The 20,435-nt window shown below is 42.2% G+C and overlaps 1 protein-coding gene across 1 annotated transcript in view; it reads right to left on the minus strand.

Moving 5' to 3' along the window:
• Positions 1-284: 284 nt before the first annotated feature.
• Positions 285-20,435, minus strand: part of LOC121712224 (tapasin-related protein-like) — a 37,962-nt gene continuing 17,811 nt past the window's right edge. Inside the window, exons 3-8 of the mRNA XM_042096309.1 lie at positions 3,150-3,434; positions 2,714-3,043; positions 1,827-2,162; positions 760-843; positions 659-675; positions 285-567 (exon numbers count right to left, since the gene is read on the minus strand). Coding sequence (XP_041952243.1) covers positions 547-567; positions 659-675; positions 760-843; positions 1,827-2,162; positions 2,714-3,043; positions 3,150-3,434 — 1,073 coding nt within the window. The 3' untranslated portion in view covers positions 285-546. The remainder of the gene's footprint in view (positions 568-658; positions 676-759; positions 844-1,826; positions 2,163-2,713; positions 3,044-3,149; positions 3,435-20,435) is intronic.

Raw genomic sequence — 20,435 nt, forward strand, 5'->3', positions numbered from 1 at the left:
ATTTGACATTATATATTTTTTTTAATTAGTTGACATTACTTTTAAGAGATCTGTTTTAACTTTGACATTTAAGTTGACCATGATTCAATTTATAAGAGCAATAACAGAGGAAAATATCCAGGGAGTGAATATTTTTTATAAGCATTGTAGATGTCACAATATCTTTACTGTCAACTACCTTTAATATATACCAATATATTCAAAAATTAATCAGGAGGTCTGCATAATTAGAAAAATGCATACTGTGCAACGTATTGAACATAAATAAGCATTGCACACGTCAGTAGGCTAAAACAGTTTGGTTCTTTTAATCCAAAATTAAATGGATCAGTCATCTTCCAAAATTTTGATTTCCACTGTCATAGTGTGCGTTGTACTTCAATTGATCCAAGGAATCCAATGATATTTCACTTTTGGCAACCAACTCAAAAATGCATAAACTCCAACATGAACCTGTTGTTGGAGTGCTTCAGGTGTAAACAGAAACATGGGATTGTCCCCAATTAGTGTGCCATATTTTAAAACCCACATGTTTACCCTTCAGTTCTAGGCGCGGCCATACACACCCTAGTCAGAAGAGGAAAAAGATAATGCATAATCAGCAAAGGTAGAACATATTTGACAGTCTAAACTTACTTTTTGTAGAGATGGGTCTTACCTTAGGTCCTTTTGGTACTGTAACAACAATGTAATGTGTGAAAAACTCATATTGTGATGTCACAAAATCAATACAAATAAAAGAGGTGGCTGTTTATTTACCTGCACGTCGTCTGATCAAGAGGAAACCCAGGATTCCAAGTATAGTCAGAATAGGAGGTATGTACCAGAGATATGAATCCTTATCTGCAATGTCAAGAAAAAAAAAACATAACAGCTCTATTTTCTTTACTGGTTTCTGACATGACCAAGATTGATCTTACATTTCAGCATAGAATGAGACAGACACAGAGCAGAGCCTGGTTTCCTGAAACCTTCTCAACGCTACATTGTTCGTTATACCTGAAGGTTTTGACATGTTTCCCGAAACGTTTGTAGCGTCTATAAGTCACACATACATACAGTTGGTTTGAACTGTTTTAGATAAACCATTTACATTCTCAACTGTGCAAAAAAAAAAAAAAAAAAAATTATATATATATATATATATATATATATATATATATACATGCTATATAATGCTTATGAAGATGAGAGTGCAATCAGGTGTTGTGATGTGCGTTAAAAGTGTTCATGGCTTTGATTGAACGGACACGTATCAAAGAGGGCAGGAGGTGCAGTAGGCATAATGAGCAGGTAAAGATGAACAGATAAAGTATTCTGATCACGTGCACTGTCAACACCCACCAAACAAATCTCACACATGCTCAAAACTAGATGAATAACAGTTGGCAGCGCAAACATTTAATGTCACAGTTAATGAATTAATAGCCTAATGTTAACCATGACCACAAGGAGGCTTAGTGTCCGCGAGACCCAGCTGTGTTCTAACATTATGGCTTACCTTACCACCTAAGGCTCTAAGCATGTTACTAACTGCTGATAACTTTGTCTGTCTAACACATTTTATCTCTGCAGTTGTGATAAGACCAAACTAGTTCATGTGTATGCATTAGTAGCCTAATGAACTTAATTTGCGCTGTGGTGTTGATAATGCTAACCTTTAGTGAACACAGAGCTGAACTGTCATTCTGTGCTGCAGCAATCTTGTTCTGATTCAAGTAGCCCCCCCTACGCCAGGTCTGTAAATACCTTGTCTCATGTAAAAATTGAGCAATATAAACCCCCCGTTTTTCCCCTCTCTCAAACTGTGACAGTAAGCTACTAACCCGTGACACTGAGGGTGAAGCTCTTCTGGATGTGCATTTGCAGAGCATGGTGAGACAGCCTGCATGAGTAGCGGTACCCAGAGTCCTGGAGGGTGGGCTTGAGCAGGTAAGAGACAATGTGGGAGTAGGTGTAATTCTGCTTGCGGTGGTGGCTGGAGAACGTGGTATTGTTCAGCACCTCAGGCATGCGGCTTGCTCCCGGGGTAAGAGACTCCTTCAACCACTCCATGTGCACATCGTGCGGGTAGTAGTTTGTCGCCTCACAATCCACCCGCAGTAACTCCCCCACAGACAGAGACACCTGAGAGTTCACGTTGAGGGACAAACGGGGCAGCTCTGAAAGACAGAGTGTTGTGGTGATTGTTGTGGCAAATCTACAGAGTCATGAAACGCAGGATAAAAGGCTGCAGCCTCTGCCTAATTCAGAGATGCTGCTCAAGCAATTCATAACTGAACCATTAGTTCACATTCAGCGACATACAGGGAGGTTCTGAAAAAGAGAGTGTTTGAGTGTTGTGGTGATCAGCATTGTGGTGATTGCCACATGTACAGATTCATGAAGCGCAGGATAAAAGGCTGCAGCTCCAGCCTAATTCAGAAATGCTGGTCAAGCAAAATATGACAGAACCATTAAAGAAATGGTTCTTTATTCTGGTGAAAGGTTGATGATTTTTTTTTAAAATGCTTAACAGCCAACAAATTGCACCTGTCGATGCAAGTTGTGATTGGCTGGATAACTGACCAAGTCACTTTGCCATTTACTAAGCCCGGGCTGAACATGGAGTGCTTTGTAAAGTGTAAAGACTGTAAACAAACACTAATCCTTAAAACTGCTCATTTGATCTTTTTGAGTCATGTTTTTTTTTCTTCCTGTAAGTGTCACTCACCCTTGATGTTCAGTTGTATGTAGTGGCTGCCAGAGATTGGAGGTACGTGCACAGAGCAGACGTAGGTGCCCTCACTAGTTATATTTGTAAAGGGGATCTTGAGAGACGCGTCTCCCTTAGCAATGGCCTTCACAGACACACCACTGCCCTCACTCTGGCCCGTGTGGCTGGAGTAGCTGAAGAGCTTGGAGCGGTTGCCTTTGCGCTGCAGGTGCCACTCCACAGTGAGGTGGGCTGCCTTGTGGTCTACAGCAAACTCACAGTTCAGGGTCTGCTCCTTCATCAGGCCGACCACCACAGTGGGGGTGTTGGTGAACATCAACATTACAGCTGGCCAGGCACAGAAACAGAGGCATGTGGAAAGGCATAAACTGTATGGTATTATTACCACAGTTATTATCCTACTCTGTTCTCTAAGCAGTGACATTGACTTTACCTGTGGTGCTGATTATGTCTTTATCTGCAACTGGAACCCACTGTTGAATCCAATGTTGGAGGCCTGGCTGCATAACATTGCGAACATTGGAACTCTGTCTGAGGACAGAAGTGATGACAAAGAGTCCCTCCGTGTGGTGCAGTGTGCAGGTAAACCAGTTGTCGTGCTCCTGGGCTCCCAACTTGGGCCAGCGCACCGGCGTCCCGCCCGAGTAGTGCCTGCGCACCTCGCATTGAAGAGTGTCCAATCCACCTTTAATGTATCGTCGCATGTCCACCTTAGATGCTGAGACCCACAAACAAATTTGTCAGTTTGCATAGAGAGCACGCATTAACACAAGTACAATAGGCCTTATGCACGAATGGTTCTTCAGGTAGCTCATTTGTTTCCAGTGGAGCCAGGTGTGTTTGAACCTGCTGCTATTGTAAATGCAATTAGTGTCTAGACAGGATTCCCAAACTGTGGTACGCTGCCACGCGAGATGAAAAGGGCAATGTTGGTGTTACGTGGTTGAAGTTTTCTGTGCTTCTCTTGGCCTACTCTGTCACTATCATTTGTGTAGGTGGAGACTGGGTGTGTTACTTTCAATTCTGACATGGATGACTGCCTGACTGAGGGCCGGCCCACTGGTATAAAAACCGGCCCCTTTCCAAGATAGCTCTCTCTCTTTCTCTCGTCCTCGCTCCTGACGGACGTTGGCTGGCACTTTTAGTTTACTGTTTTTCTAAGTTTAAACTTTGTTAAATTATGGTCTAAAGCACTTTGTTAATAGTTTTGGTATTGTTACTTTTAGTTGAGCGGTTGTAAATTTCCTGCACGTTTTTATTCATAGGTTCAGGGAGTATAGTTTAGTTAGTTTTCCAGAAGACTCACGTTATCTTTTCTTGGGAGCGGCCTGTGCCCCAGGAACGGAAGGCAGGCAAACACCCCTTTTACCACCAGTAAGAAAGATTGGAGTTTTTCTTTTGACTTTTCCTGTCCTATCTATGTTGCAACCGTCTCATGTTTTTATCTGACCCACATGTCTGACCACCGGGAAAATCCCTCTTATGCTAACTTCCACCACAGCATAGAGAAATAAATACTTTTTTCCCGTAACATTGAAGACCTGTGACTTCTTTATGTTACCTTTACAGATTCCAAAAATAATTCAGTGGAAATGCATGGATTCCAGTTGCTGCTACTGGAAGAAACTGGAATCCATGCATTTCCACTGAATTATTTTTGGAATCTGATCCCTTATCATACCTGTTCATTCTTACTCGTTGCTCGACTTATCGTGACTAAATTCAAGATGGCTGCAAACGCTAAACTTCGTGAAGATACTGTCTGTATAAAATCGTCTTGTAAGTAAACTACCAGTGCTTTTTCAAAGTTCTCAATGTCTCGTTTTAAATGTCAGGGCCCTCGGAAGTCTACCAATGAAGTGTGGAGATGCATTGAGCGGGGTTGCTACCAAAGATTCTGGAGCGCTACGTGCCCAGCTTCTAATCTAAATCATTGAAATATAATTTCTAGTCTAGACCAGGCAAAGCGTGCCATCTGCATTCGGTAGGCTATATTCATCAGACCCATGGCTACACTGGACATGCAACTGTGTTCTGTGCCTTTCTTCTGTCTCTGCAGCGTTAGGGGCTCCTCTCCGATGAGATTGCTAGTCCGCGGATCAACAAAGTTACAGGCTATGCCCTTGCTTCTGTCAGACGTCTGATCATTTGCGGCACAAATTAATTGTAGACTAGGCTATTATAGAACCTCTGGCCGAAAAACACTAAACATTTTCCACATTAGGAAATAGTTCTTAATTGTGTGTGATCAAATCAAGTACATCTCGCTGCAGCCTGCGGGAAGGCGAGAGGAGCATCTCGCTGCAGCCTCAGCCATGTTTTTTTGTATTACGTCACACAGTTTAAAATTGCTGGCGGTGAGAGGGAGTCAGTCAGCAGAGAGAGAGCCAAGACTCGCAACGAGACTGAGCGAGCTGCTACATTCTACAAACCAGCAACTTACTGCAAAACACATTTTATTGTGTAATTCAACACGTAAACTGTGGATTCAAAACCAGTGCAACAACTCGCAACAGCACCAACGTTTCCATAAGAACGCCGTCGTCACACTACTCGTTCGTCAGATAGGAACTAGCTAGCTGGATAAGATAGCTAGCCAGCAAAGTTAACCGCCCAGATGGCAATAGGCTGGCGGCGGCCCACCGGTTTCGCTGCCGCCGGCGGACTGCTGAGTTTACCACCATGTCTACATTACTGTTCTAAATGTCCTAGTTGTTCGTAGATAAATGTGATTTAATATAAACAGCACTCGCCACATTCATAGCCTAGGCTACTGTCAATCCATCAAAACTTCGCTGAAATGTTGTGCTCCGATGCTTTCGTTCTTATCCAGAGAATATGGTTATTTTGCTCCTGTGCGACGCTTTCACCCGCTCTGGTTGTATGCTCATTACGTCACTTTAGCATTGATTTCGGAAAAACGTTTATTACTCAGCCGAGGTTATGACGCTAATCACACAATGTTGTATTACTCCGAAAATAGAAAAAGTTCATATAAAGGGTTAAAACACTTCAGCTGTAATGTTATTTGATGTCAAAGTGGCGCCAAATTGCGTGGGCTTCAATGGGATGGCTAGGTGAACTGGTCTACTATTTAGCCTCAGATCCGCCATAGTGTCTCCGAACGTTCGCCTGCCCCCTTGGTACTACCGCGGTCCGCTGGGCTGGGCCGACAAGTAGCCTATCTACCGGTGGTCCGATATCTGCTTGCTATCTGGGCAGTAGCCTTTATTTGAGATGAAGATATGTCTAGCTTGATCTAACTCGTTAACGTTACACAATGCATGCTTCTGGTACACCTGTTGTTAATAAAGCAAAATCGCCCCTTGTAGGCTACATTTGGTTGTAATGGAGAATTCTTGCTGTTAAACTGATAGTCCATGATAATGAAACAACACACCATTCTACTTCGAGGGCTAAATTAAATGAAATATGGCTCGTTTTCCATTTGAACACATTGTCATCAATATTTAAAATGACCAAATTTTTGAATGCGCATAGGCCGGAAATCAAATGAACGAAAAAGTACACGAACCCCATTACAGTAACTTGCCTAGGCCTACATGAGAAATTCACTGTTGTTGCATGAAATGTCATTTGTGTTTAGCCTACATCATCAGTTTCTATCATCTAATAAACAATAAACTATAGAATCGAATTCTGCCTTTACTACCGGGCTGTCGGTGGTAAAGAAAAGAAAAATTTTAGCTAAGGAAATTCAAAGTTTCTTCATCCATCATGAAGGCCTTCTACACTTCAGCGGTTGAGAGTGTTCTAACTGGTAGCATCATCACCTGGTATGGGAACTCCACAGTTAGAGATTGTAGTACTCTGCAGAGAGTAGTGCGCTCAGCTGAACGTACTATAAGAACTCAACTCCCTGCTCTACAAGATATCTATTCCAGAAGAGTAATCCTAAGAGCCCAAAAGATTCTGAAGGACTCTTCTCATCCTAACAATGGATTATTCCTACCGCTGAAATCAAGAAGACGCCTATGTAGTCACAAAGCCAGAACTGAGAGACTCAGGAGAAGTTTTTATCCCCAGGCCATCCGAACTCTGAACTCACACTATACTGACTTTGCACACATTCACTCCTCAGCACTCTCAAACATTTCCCAACTCTGAACTCACACTATACTGACTTTGCACTCATTCACTCCTCAGCACTCATGACCCCCCCACACACACACATACACACCCACACACACCTACAAGACTTTTAGCACTTTTACATCCCTCTCCCTATGCTACAGACCTTTTATTTATTTTCTTATTTCATCACACGTCAAAACACACACACACACACACACACACACATCTGACTTTCTCCAACTTTTGCACACTTTTTATTTATTATTTTTGATTTCTCCTCCATCTACCCATGTCCTTGATTGCCTAGCCTTTCTGCCGACTTGAATGCAACAGTTTTTAACAAATTAGCGCAGCGTGGTTATGATGCAGATTTAAGCACAATTTAGCCAGTCGACTTTTATGCCAACAATTGCAGGATTGTTAATGTTTGCTTTAAACGTGCATGTAGGTAGTTGAGATACAATGAGAGGCTGTGCAAAGGTGCACATAGCTCTACTATAAACTAATTCCATCCAATTTAAATAGCACAATATGGAAAATCATTGTGTGGTGGTCAGTGTTGATATTGTGGTGGGCCGCCACAAATAAGTCAATGTATGGGAAACACTGGGCAATTTGTGTAATTAAGCTAATTAGCGTAAATTAGCATAATCACCTATATTGATCATATTATAGGAGCTGCTTGGCCAAAATGGACAATGTTAGTATGTTTTTAGGGGTTACTGGAGATGCTGAGTCAATATCTGACATTTTCAAGATTCAAAATCACTATTTAAACATGGTTTGGTCACGTTCTTACTCTCATTAAGCTGATTTTGCTGAGTTTTTGGGGGCGATTTAGACAGATTTTTGGAGGATAAAAATGTTCCAGTGTTCAGGAATAATTTGGATCCTCAAGTTATTTCTGAATTCCACAATCATTTTGGAAATAGCTATTCACTGGCCCTCTGCTGTGACTCACAATTGAGTAACAAAGGGAAGAACTAGCCTCTACTACTCCTCACTGTCCTCATTCGTTGTCCTGTCGTCATCTTCTCCAGACTCCTCATCCCTGTCCTTCTGCTCTTTTTGCTGTCTAAATATATTGCAACATGTAACATCACTGCCTTTGCAGAAACAATAATTAGTACAGGCCAGGCCTGCAGTTGCACAGCTGCACTTTCCAGATACATGTATACACAGTTTTAACCCACAGTTTTGCAGTTACAGCTGATAACATCTAACAAATCAGCAGGAGCAACAGGACTTGAATCGAGGATGGGCGAGTTCCTCTCCTTTCTTCATACCTGTCTTCATACTCCATCCAAATGCGGTGATATCCACAGCCGGTGGATCAGGACAGTCTGCTGCTTTCCAAAGCAGCACCTGTAGATGGGCACGTTTTCCATGGAGGAGCAAGTTGCGTTCTGTAGAAGACAGTGTCTTCAGTGCTGGAGGAGCCGGGAGTGGGAGGCCTCACCGCCAGGGATGGATTACTGCACGGGCCTACCGGGCCCAGGGTCATGGGGCCCAAGCCTTTGCATGAAATCATTGCCTCAATATCAACACATCAGGATGTAGGCTATGAATCTGTTTGAATTTAGTCCATCCCCAAAATGCACCAGTATACAGGAAATCACATTAAACAAATTAAAACATTTCTGAGGGAGGACCCCCAACCCCCCCTTCCACATGCGACAATTAGTGGGGGGCCCTTAATACATCTGGGCCCAGGGGCCCGAAAGTTCATAATCCGTCCATGCTCACCGATAGGTGGAGGCCCAAGCAAAAGGATCCGAAGAGAGCCCTTGTAAGGGGTACTAAAAAGCTTACAGAGGCCTTCAGTAGAAGCCTCGGGAGGAGAGCAGCCGTCGCCTGGGCCTGGCTACGGGAGGAGTGCTTGCCTAAAGAGGGTCCCGATGCAGTGGCCACGGCGGAGAAGGACTTCACGCGACCGGGAGAGCGGCTTGAGGAAGCGGCCTTGGAAGATGAGGTGGTGACGCCGACCTGGGCGCTAACTTCACCGCGAGAAGACCTTGAGCCCCTGCCCTCACCGGGCGGCTTTAGGCTGGAGTTGGCGGTGGCCCAGGCTGCGGAGCAGAGCAGAGGTGGAGCGGCAAGGAGGTGGTGCCTTGAGGACGGACGGTTGGCGGAGCCGTTTGAGGCACGACGGTTGGGCAGCTTTGGCGGAAGGGCCCTCTGAAAAACTGAACTCTAAGCCTTTGGGTGCGGGCGCCTGTGTGAGTTGGCCTGTTCGCCGGCGCTCTTTAGAAAAATAAGGGGAAAAAAAGTTTGTTGTGTGAAATTCGATAGCACGAGCCAGAGAGATGGTCTAGGCCTTGGCGTGACCGTGGTGGAGTGGAGCAGCGGAGGAAAGCTATGCGACAAGGCAGCAGCGGAGGGACGCCAACGTCGGTAGCTGTACCCTGATTGTGCAGCGTGGTCCGGCTGCGATGGAGCTGGAGTCTTCTGCCCCGACTGGCGAGACGACGGAGCGGAGCGTCAGAGGTGCGGTGCCAGTTGCGGTGTTCAGTGCTGGGGAGTCTGTGGCAGTGGAGGCAAGCCCCGCCAGGTGTTGGAGGAACTTCGCGGTGGTGCACACTGTGAAAGTGCGACCTGAGGGCGTTCTCTGAAGGGAGCTGGGGACGAGCGGCGACGGCAATGGCTTGTTGGGGGAGCTGTGTAATGTCAGCGTGCTGGACTGTGCTTGAGACTGTGATTGAGATGTTTCGCGCTGGGGATTCTGGGAAAACTTTGGGGTTGTTATTGTGTGTCCTTGTGCCTGTATGGTGTGGCTGCGTCCAACCCTATGTGTGTAAGGTGTGAGTGTTCTTTACTTCCCTAGCGTGTGCTATGTTCTTTGCCGATGTCCCTGCTCCCGACCTTTAATAAAGCTTTCGATTAGACAACGATGTCTCATCAATCGTTAGACTATTAAATCTGCTTAGCATCATTAGCATGCTGCACATATTTGTTAAAGCTCTTGCATTCAAGTTGAATGATCATCTCAGTACCAATGTTTCCCAAAAGGGCTTGACCCTAGGAGAACAGTATTACCTTAAACACACATGAGGAAACTGAACAGTCCAATCAGTAGACTATGATAAGCTAGCCAACAATGCTACTTTGTTTACAATATTTCCAGGCTTCAACCAGACAGCTGAATGTGGTAGAGTTGTAATAGAAATAGTAGCCCTAAGCAAGAGGCTAATCTGCATAAAGTGTGCCGTCATAAATATCAGACATTCAGTATTTATTTTTTTATATCAGGATATAAAATAATACAGATATATTATACTGTAATCCTCTGGTGTTCTAAGGTAGGCTATTGAAATGTCTAGCCCCCCCCCACTCAAAAAAAAAAATCGAGGTTCGTATCAAACCGTGGGTCAAAAATCGCAAAAATATAAATCAAATTGTTAGGTTGGTGTATCGTTACAGCCCTACTGTATATCGCTACACTCATATCCTCCAAAAATCTGTCTAAATTGGACCAAAAAAACTCAGCTTAATGAGAGTAAAAACGTGACCAAACCAAGTTTAAATAGTGATTTTGAATCTTGAAAATGTTAGATATGGTCTCAGCATCTCAAGTAACCCCAAAAAACATAATGTAGCGACCGGCTGTCAATCAGGGAGTGTCCGTGCTATGCATAACCCCGGGCACGCTCATGGTTGGCAGCCTGGCGAGAGGGGGGCGGGACCCCCGGGGAATATAGGCTACTGCTCTTTCGGTTCTGGGCCTGCGGCCCGCTGTGTGTTACATGCTGCATTGTGTGCTTTGTGACAATAAACAAGTTCATGAAACTCTGGCTCTTGGTGAAATGCTACAATACTAACATTGTCTATTTTGGCCAAGCAGCTCTTATAATATGATCAATATAGGCGATTATGCTAATTAGCCCAATTACATACGCAAATTAGCATCCGGCAGTTTCTGCATGCTGGGAACCCATACTATATATTTCCATCATAAAACTTTGGTGTACTCAACATTTCCGGGTCCACAATGGGGCTCTATGGGCTGTCAACCAGACTAACAGCCCGGTAGCGAATTATAAAGTATATTTATAGTATACATATAATTATATAGGCTAGTTACTGTAATTGGGTTTGTGTACTTTTCCGTTCATTTGATTTCCGGTTATGAAACAATAGCCTATGTACATTCAAAAAATTGGTCATTTTAAATATTGATGAATGTGTTCAAACGGAAAATGAGCCATATTTCATTTAATTTAGCCCTCAAAAGTAGAATGGTGTGTTCTTTCATGGACTATCAGTTTAACAGCAAGAATTCTAAATAACAACCAAATGTAGCCTACAAAGGGGCGATTTTGCATTATTAACAACAGGTGAACCAGAAGCATGTGTGTGCATTGTGTAACGTTAACTGGTTAGATCAAGCTAGACATACCCTAATCTCAAATAAAGGCTAGCCTACTGCCCAGATAGCAAGCAGATATCGGACCACCGGTAGATAGGCTACTTGTCGGCAACCCGCGATGGTAACGTTAGGCCACCGGCAGTCTGCCGTATAAATGAATAAAGAAAAGGTTGTCAAAGCTGCGGCTCGTTAGCCCAGCAGACCGCGGTAGAACCGATGTGCAAAAACTCAGCGGTCAGCCGGCGGCAGCGAAACCGGTGGGCTGCCGCCAGCCTCTTGCCATCTGGGTGGTTAACTTTGCTGGCTAGCTGAGGAGCATCTCGCTGCAGCCTGCGGGAAGGCGGGGCTTGACATCAAGCCCAGCCCCCATCCAAGTCAGCCATGTTTTTTTGTATTAAGTCACGCAGTTTAAAATTGTTGGCGGCGAGAGGGAGGCAGTCAGCAGCAGAGAGAGCCAGGACTCGCAACGAGACTGAGCGAGCTGCTACATTCTACAAACCAGCAACTTACTGCAAAACACGTTTTATTGTGTAATTCAACACGTAAACTGTGGATTCAAACCAGTGCAACAACTCGCAACAGCACCAACGTTTCCATAAGAACGCCGTTGTCACACTACTCGTTCGTCAGATAGGACAGTGTTTCCCAAACATTTTTTCTGAGGACCCACTTTTTAAAAATGACAGACCATCGCGACCCATATTGTTTTAGGCCACAGGTTCTCAAACTTTTCAATAGCATATAGCACATAACTCAAGTCGTTATATTAGCCCATTTCTGGAGGTTTCTTTGGAAAGTTGAATCCGCATTTCTCTGGAGTTAAACATTTGCTTGTTTGTAGGCCTTATACTAAGGCTGTGTATTGATGTTGTGACGAGCTATGTTTTAAGAACGTGAAATGAATAAATATCAGAACAAGAGGTTTTTGCGCAATAGCCAAAAGATAAAGCGCCTTTACTGTAGCCTAGTATAGTTTGCGAAGTGGAAAACGAGAGGAAATAATAGCTTTTAAATTGTCAATTTAAATTGTAGCCTAATTTAATGCACTGTTGTGCGTTTTTAAATCCGAAATAAGGAATGTGAGGAAGTTGCTATTAACTTTAAAGAGTGCATCTCGAAACTATACAGCCTATGACGCAAATTGAATATGTCCAGTGCACGGATGTCTGCTTGACAGCACGGAAACTTGATTTTAATCAGTCAACGGAAGCAGCTGTCCGTTAATGTTTGTGCTGATTCATGTCCCTTGCATTTTGCAACTGTGAGGTCCATGGCAGGCGCCCCACAGAAATGTTTCATTTTGTGAGTGAGATGCACGCTGTCCCCTCTGCGACGCATTCGCCCCCAGTTTCAGAGCTATTCTAAGTGCAAAATTGCACAGAGGGCCATGACTGTGGTAAACACAGCCTGTTTAAGGAAGTCTTTAACATCATTTGCCCTGTTGTTTTGGCCATTATCAACAGCTCTCTATCTACTGCAGTGGTCCCCTCTAGTTTTAAGCATGCAATTGTCCAACCTCTACTAAAGAAGCCCAGTCTTGATTACAGTGACCTGAAAAACTATAGGCCTATTTCCAAATTACCTTTTGTTTCAAAGATCCTGGAAAAAGTTGTTCTTTCTCAGGTCACTTCTTATTTGAAAGCTTTCAACATCCTAGATAAATTTCAGTCAGGTTTTAGAAAACTTCATAGCACCGAATCTGTTCTACTTAAGGTGCAAAATGATATTCTTTGCTCAGTAGATAATGGTTCTTGTGCCCTCTTAGCACTTCTTGACCTTAGTGCTGCTTTTGATACCGTTGACCATAGCATCCTGTTAAAACGTCTGGAGGATGAAGTTGGTCTGCAAGGGGTGGTGTTGAAATGGTTCACATCATATCTGAATGATAGAACATTCTCTGTAAGATTAGGTAATTGCTCTTCGTCCATTGCACCTATCAAATGTGGTGTCCCTCAGGGTTCCATTTTAGGCCCTCTGCTATTCTCCCTATATATGCTGCCTCTTGGCTCCATTTTTAACAAACATAACATTCAATATCACTGCTATGCTGATGACTCAATTTTATCTGCCATTAACAGCCGATAGTTCCTGCACCTTGGAAAGCCTGTTTAACTGCTTTAATGACATAAAGAGTTGGATGGCTGCAAACTTCTTACAATTAAATGAAAAGAAAACAGAGATAATTATTTTTGGTCCACTCAGCTCTGTTCCTAAGATAAGAAATGCACTTGGGCCACTGGCTGTAAAATTGCCACGGTGAGGTCAGAAATCTAGATGTTTTCCTAGATTCCTCTTTGAATTTCAATAAGTAAGTCAGTAGTGTGGTTAAGGGAAGCTTTTTTCAACTAAGACAAATAGCTAAATTAAAGCCCTGGCTCTCATATACTGACCTAAAAACTGTAATCCATGCTTTTGTTACATCTAGGCTGAACTATTGTAACTCTCTGTATTTAGGTCTGAACCAATCTACCCTTGCTAGACTTCAATTAGTCTAAACTGCAGCAGTTAGGCTTCTTACTGGAACAAAGAAACATATGCACATAAGTCCTGTGCTGGCCCAACTCCATTGGTTACCTGTCAATTACAGAATTCATTTTAAAGTTTTACCTTTTGTTTTCAAAGCCCTAAATGGAATGGCACCACAGTATATCTGTGACCTTTTAAGTCCCTACTGTCCTTCTAGGCCACTGAGGTCTTCCTCACAACTTCTTCTATCAGTCCCAAAGGCAACCCTTAAAACTAAAGGTGATAGAGCTTTTTCTGTTGCTGCCCCTAGACTGGAACAATCTCCCTATAGAAATTAAGTCCTCTCCCACCATCAGTAGTTTTAAATCAAATTTAAAGACCCATCTATTTTCTTTGGCCTATAATGTCCCTTGTTTGGTTGTTTATTTTTATTTTATTTATTTAATCTTATTTCTATTTCTTTACTGCATTATATTAACTGGCATCTAACTTTACTGTACATCTTTCTCTAGGCCTATAATAGTAGTAGTTTCAGTAACCATATGTTTATTTTTATCTACAATCATAATCTGTTTATTATTATTATTGTTATTTTGTATTTTCATTTATTTATTTTTATTTTTTGTCATTTAGGTCTTTATTTTTTGTTTTATTACTGTTTATTTTATTTCTGAGCACCTTGGGTCAATAACATTGCGTTTAAGTGTGCTATATAAATAAATATGACTTGACTTAAACAAACTATATCCTAATAGAAAACTGATAACTTTCCTGGTTAAATGGTATAAGCTAGGCCTATTAGACAACATAAATTGTGCTGGCGACCCAAATAAAATCTCCTGCGACCCACCCGTGGGTCGTGACCCAGTCTTTGGGAACCAATGAGATAGGAGCTAGCTAGCAAAGTTAACCACCCCGGTTTCGCTATCGCCGGTGGACCGGTGAGTTTTTGCACATCGGTTCTACCGCGGTCCGCTGGGCTAATGAGCCGCATCTTTGACAACCTTTCTTTATTCATTTATACGGCAGACTGCCGGTGGCCTAACGTTACCATCGCGGGTTGCCGACAAGTAGCCTATCTACCGGTGGTCCAATATCTGCTTGCTATCTGGGCAGTAGCCTATATTTGAGATGGAAGATATGTCTAGCTTGATCTAATCTGTTAACGTTACACAATGCATGCTTCTGGTTCACCTGTTGTCAGAGGCGCACCTTGTCAACAGGCAAACCAAGCAACTGCTTGGAGCCCCGAGCCGCTAGAGGGCCCCCGACCTGGTCTCAGCACGTTTGCCGGTGGGACAAGCGAGATTTTGCGTGCTCCTGTCCTGTTGTAGGCTACAAACAGTACATCTGTACATGTAGGCCCTATGCTATGGCCTTATAAACAGCGGATCTGTGTTCAAAAGAGTTCAAAGAATCCACACATATTTAGTCTACTGTGGTAAACGTCAATCGAGGGTGCAGTGATAACGGATCAACATCAGATTTTGACATTTACTCAATGAAGTTATAGGCTAATGTTAATTGGCAGAAAGATTGAACATGGTTTGCTACATCTATACGACAATATACTTCAGCTAGCTAGCGACAGTTACAACTAGTTAAAGCAAGGAGATGGTTAACGTTATGTTTATATTAGGGCTGTCAGCATAACGTGTTAATGAGTAAGGACCAATCATCCACGTTAATTTTTTAAATCACATTAATGTGTGCCGCCAAAGATTTTTAATTTTACACCGTCACTTGTTCTGTTTTAAACAATTCTCTTTGGTGCCAATATCTTGACCCTTTGATGCATCGTTTATTGTCCTCAAACTGACTAACTACTGTCTGCCTTCCTCCTGTAGGCCTAGTCATGAAGATAATAAACACTAACGCCTAACACAGTTCTGAACTCCAGGTCGGCTGAATGGGCGTTATACTTTAAAAAAAAATGTAAAATCCCTGTCGGCTCAGTCGAAATGAAATTAAAATATCATTGACACACCTCGAGTTTAAACTATAATCTACGACATGGGTCAGCAACAGGCGGCCAAAGCTGCCGCCACTGATATTGTTTGTCACAGTCAAATTATTCTGGCAGTCCTATTTTTTTAAATCTTTTATTTTACGATATCGATTTACAAATAGCCTATTCACTAATCAGACTGTGAGTTGGTGCTTAAACAAATATGAGAAAGAACACCAGAATGCACTGGATCCTGCTAGCTGTGCATAGACCTCGGCCAGCACTTCAATATTGCGCCTTTGTGCTTGTTTGGAGCAAATAGCTGCGTTTTGTAGTGTGGTATAATATTATTTATTGTGACAGCGTTGTTTCATATCTGATACACTGGTTTTGCATTTGTGAAACTGGGTAAGATGAACGCAAAGTTTTCTTTCCATTCCTGTTTATAGGCCCAGCTATTTTTCTCCCAGCTCCAACTCCTTCAGTTCGCTTCTCACTCTGCATGCTAATAATTCTTGTAAGCAAACAATAAACATTGTAACATTGTCAGGAGATGGGTCAACCAAGTAGCTTATTTAAGAATAAAAGATAGACTTTATCCAAAGAAGTTTTTCATGTTTGGAACATTTGGAATTAAAAAAAAGGTTTTATTTAATACATTTTCCATTGGTATCAGATTATTTTAGCCTAACATAATGGTGAACACTGGTCGGTAGGGCCCCCTTGAAATTTTTGCTTGGGGCCCCCACAGACTCTAGAATCGCCTCTGCCTGTTGTTAATAAAGCAAAATTGCCCCTTTGTAGGCTACATTTGGTAATGGAGATTTATTGCTGTTAAACTAATAGTCCATGATTATAAACAACACACCATTCTACTTGTGAGGGCTAAATTAAATGAAATATGGCTCGTTTTCCGTTTGAACACATTGTCATCAATATTTAAAATGACCAATTTTTTGAATGTGCATATAGGCATATATATATATATATATATAGGCTATTGCTTCAAAACCGGAAATCAAATGAACGAAAAAGTACACAAACCCAATTAGTAACTAGCCTAGGCCTACATGAAAAATGCACTGTTGTTGATATATACAAAATAAAAATGCTTTGCCTGATTGTATCCTTTTGTCAAGCCTATTCTGTTAAGAATTCAGTTCATGAAACACAGGCATTGAAACGCACACTGCAATGTCAAGGTTGTGCAGGCGGACCCAAGTGCAAGACTCCAACAGGCAGAATTACAGACAAAACACGATTTATTTTAACATGAACTTAACATTTAAACATTTACTTACATACATACGGGACTTTGACTAGACCAAAACAGAGAGATGATCCGACAAGGAACAGAGAAACAGGAGGGTACCAATTAACAGAAAGACAGAGGACTGGACGAAACCAACGAGACAATAACAGGGAACAGGTGAGGAGGCAGAAATGGAGGAAAAACAAACAAGACAGGAAGCACAGACCAAATAAGGAGATGTGGCGGAGACACACAGACACAAATAAGGAGATGTGGCAAAAACAAACACAGGACAATACACAATATGGCCACCAGGGTGGCACAAACTCATCAGTCCAGTCCAGGGCCCAGTTTCCCGATAACGACGGAGACACGCTCTTACGAGGGGTTTTCTACGATTCATCTTACGATTGTTCGTTTGGTTTTTCCAAATGTTTCCCGAACATGCTCGTAGCGTGAACGCGCGTGCACTGCTCTTAAGAGGCTCTTAAGGGGAGCTGTCCACGTTAATAGTTCTGAAATATCCTCTGATTTGACGGTGATGTCAGGTGACTGCACGTCACAGCTATAGGTCTACCATTTAAACTTCGGATCTACACATTAATTCACATCAATACGAAAATAGAAACACTTTGACATCTGCATGTAAGCATCCCAAGTAGGTTATATACCACACAGAGACATAAATAATTGTAATTATTTTAAGATTAGATTGTTGCACCATGCAATATTTTTTCGCGGTGTCACTTAAGAACACGTTTGAAGATAAGAAAGAAGTCGAGTAAGAAAGAGAGGAAATGTTTAGGCTTAGATTTTGATGCAGTATACAGACTACACCACATGTTGCTTTCTCTGCTTTTTACCTCATAGGCCTAATAAAATATTCACTTAGCAAAGACAATGTCAAACTATTCTGGCAACGTCTCGTTTAATAACTTGATTGCATTTCTGTCCGCTTTTCATCACATTATTATGACCATTAAATGTAGGCTATTTTGCACGCTAAAATCTGATTCATCACAGGTAAACACAATAAAGAATGGGAACGTAAATTGGATTATGTATTCTAAGTTGTAATTCCTCTGTCCTGTTGGTGACCTCAGTGAGAAGTACTGTTAAGATGCTCTTAGCCGGTAAGGTAGATCTACGAGTGTTTTCATGACGCTCTTAAAGCCCCCCTGTGTAACGTTTTCAGTTGTTTGTTAACTAAATCAACATTTACCATTCATAAATGTGGCCTCATTCATGTAATTATGACCACCACCAACTCGAAGCATACCTATTGGCTTAGAAATCCTCATTTAAATCTACATAGCACAGGGGCGACTAGCCGTGTACATGCGCCATGTTAAAATACCGGTGGCCAGCAAGGGACATAACATGCGAATACAGCTCAGTCTTTGGCGTCTGGATGCATAGAAAAACATTAGCTTGGATTCATCTGCAGAATTTCCCTACATTTAGCAATGTAAGTTACGAGCCCATTTTCTACAAGTCATATCTTCCTAACAGTCCGACATTGACATTGTATTTTCCAACGAAATAAATAAAGAGAAATAACTTTAGCTAACTAAGAAGGCTCAACACAACGTGAAACTTTAATCTAAGTATCATCAGTGTCTCTACACATGAACTTGAGCATTGAGAACATTGTTAGTGTACACATAGTTTACTAAAAAAAAAGGTTTTGGACAACTCACTCCTTGACTGATGGCAGCGAGCACAAAACCCAAGTGAGTTGTTCAAAACCTTTCTTTTAGTGAACACTGTGTACACGAACAATGTTCTCAATGCTCGAGTTCATGTGTAGAGACACTGATGATACTTCGATCGAAGTTTCATGCTGTGTCGAGCCTTCTTAGTGTTTTAAAAATAGCGATTTTGACGCGATCATGTATCAAAAAATAGTTCCCATTCAAAACTCCACAACACGGACAAGCTTGAAAGTGGCGCTTCAGACATAATTATGCTTTTAAACGAAAGTTTGACTCGTGTACATTCACAAAACACCCTAGGGTGCATTTTGGCGAGAGTTACGCTTTCAGAGAGAAGTTTATGCTTCAACGTGCTAAGACTCCAGAACTAGTGTCAGTTTTGATGTGTGACGGCTCCCGTAGTTCTAAACGAGGCAGCGCTTGAGAGGTTGGTTGCTATATAACTCCTAACCACTAGATGGGAGAATTTCTTACACAGGGGGGCTTTAAGCTACGATGGTTTCGGGAAACAGTCGGCAAATCTTAAGACGTTCGTAAGAGGGACTTTACGACGCTCTAAGGCTTAAGATGCTTTCGGGGAACTGGGCCCAGATCCTGACATGCAATGGGCAGGAAGAGTCTAACGTGTCCATATTTTACACAAAATTTGCGCACAGGGAGAGTAACATCTTATTAACGTTAATGTTGCTGACATGTAAACATGGGTTTGATGTTTTTTTGATACTTTATTTCCCAATTCACAAGTTGATGCTTCTCCTGTGGTGCAACAAGTTAATGCCTAAGTAAGTTGCTATTTCACATAGTCGACATGGGGATCGATCCCCATCACAGTTTCTTTTATTATTTATTTATTTTTAGACCAGCAACGCTTCCTCAATTTAGGTTACAGATACTAGGTGGCCACAGAGAGCCTGACCAGCAGTCAGTGAAATGTTTGAAAACTTAACCATGATACTTTAGAAGGTGCGTCCCCAGCGCACCTTCTAAAAATAGCCAACAGGTCGCCTGCAGAGCACGCTCTAAAAACACGTGAAGTTTTCAATCGATATTTAAGTCTAGACCAGAACCATTTTAAGAATGTATGTAGCCATACATCTGTAACATTAAATTGATATTGGTGATATCTTACAAATTGTAGCTGCGTTAAATTTTAGCCTTTGGCTCCAAATCCGTTTCCCATTCAGTCTACAACAACAGAAGCGGAGCGCATACACGCTGCTCGCACGCAGTAAAGGGGGAAAAACTAGCTTGTCTGGTGTAGCCAATGGAAGCATATCTTTGCAAAAGTTCTGTGGCATTCCATGTTCGTCAAATACGGTTCTTGCATGATTGTTCAAGAACTGAAAAACAATTGCTTTAGCTCACAGGCCTTTTCTCCTCCGTAGGCTACTGCTGTATAATAGCGCTGAAAATGTTGTGGCATGCATGACTGAGCAGGACTGTGCATTAACTTTTTTGGTCAGATCATGGAGAGATTTCAGGTGTGCAATAACTTTAAAAGGAGTGTTCATATGTTAGGGTGGTGTGCCAGTTCACAGCTTTTCTGAACTAGTTCAAGTTCAGTTCATACATGCTCAAAGTGAACAGTTCACGTTCAAAGTTCACAATTTTAATTCTGAACTAGTTCAAAGTTCAGTTCATTTTACTTTTTTCGTGAGATATTCAAATAAATACTTTTTTTCACACTACGAGCTAGAAATCACTATACGTTCTTTGAAGCTGCTCATTGTAGACATTTGCTCATGACACTGCAATTGTGGGTTTCTTACCAGGTGATGAAACTTGCAGCAGTACAGACAAGGTAGACCAGTTCTATAGTGCAATGAAATCCAGCCCTCGCGCTCTCGTCGTTGCCTGCTACGCGGCGTTGCTATGCC

The sequence above is a fragment of the Alosa sapidissima genome, chromosome 6 (genome assembly GCF_018492685.1).
Source record: "Alosa sapidissima isolate fAloSap1 chromosome 6, fAloSap1.pri, whole genome shotgun sequence".
Lineage (NCBI taxonomy): Eukaryota > Metazoa > Chordata > Actinopteri > Clupeiformes > Clupeidae > Alosa > Alosa sapidissima.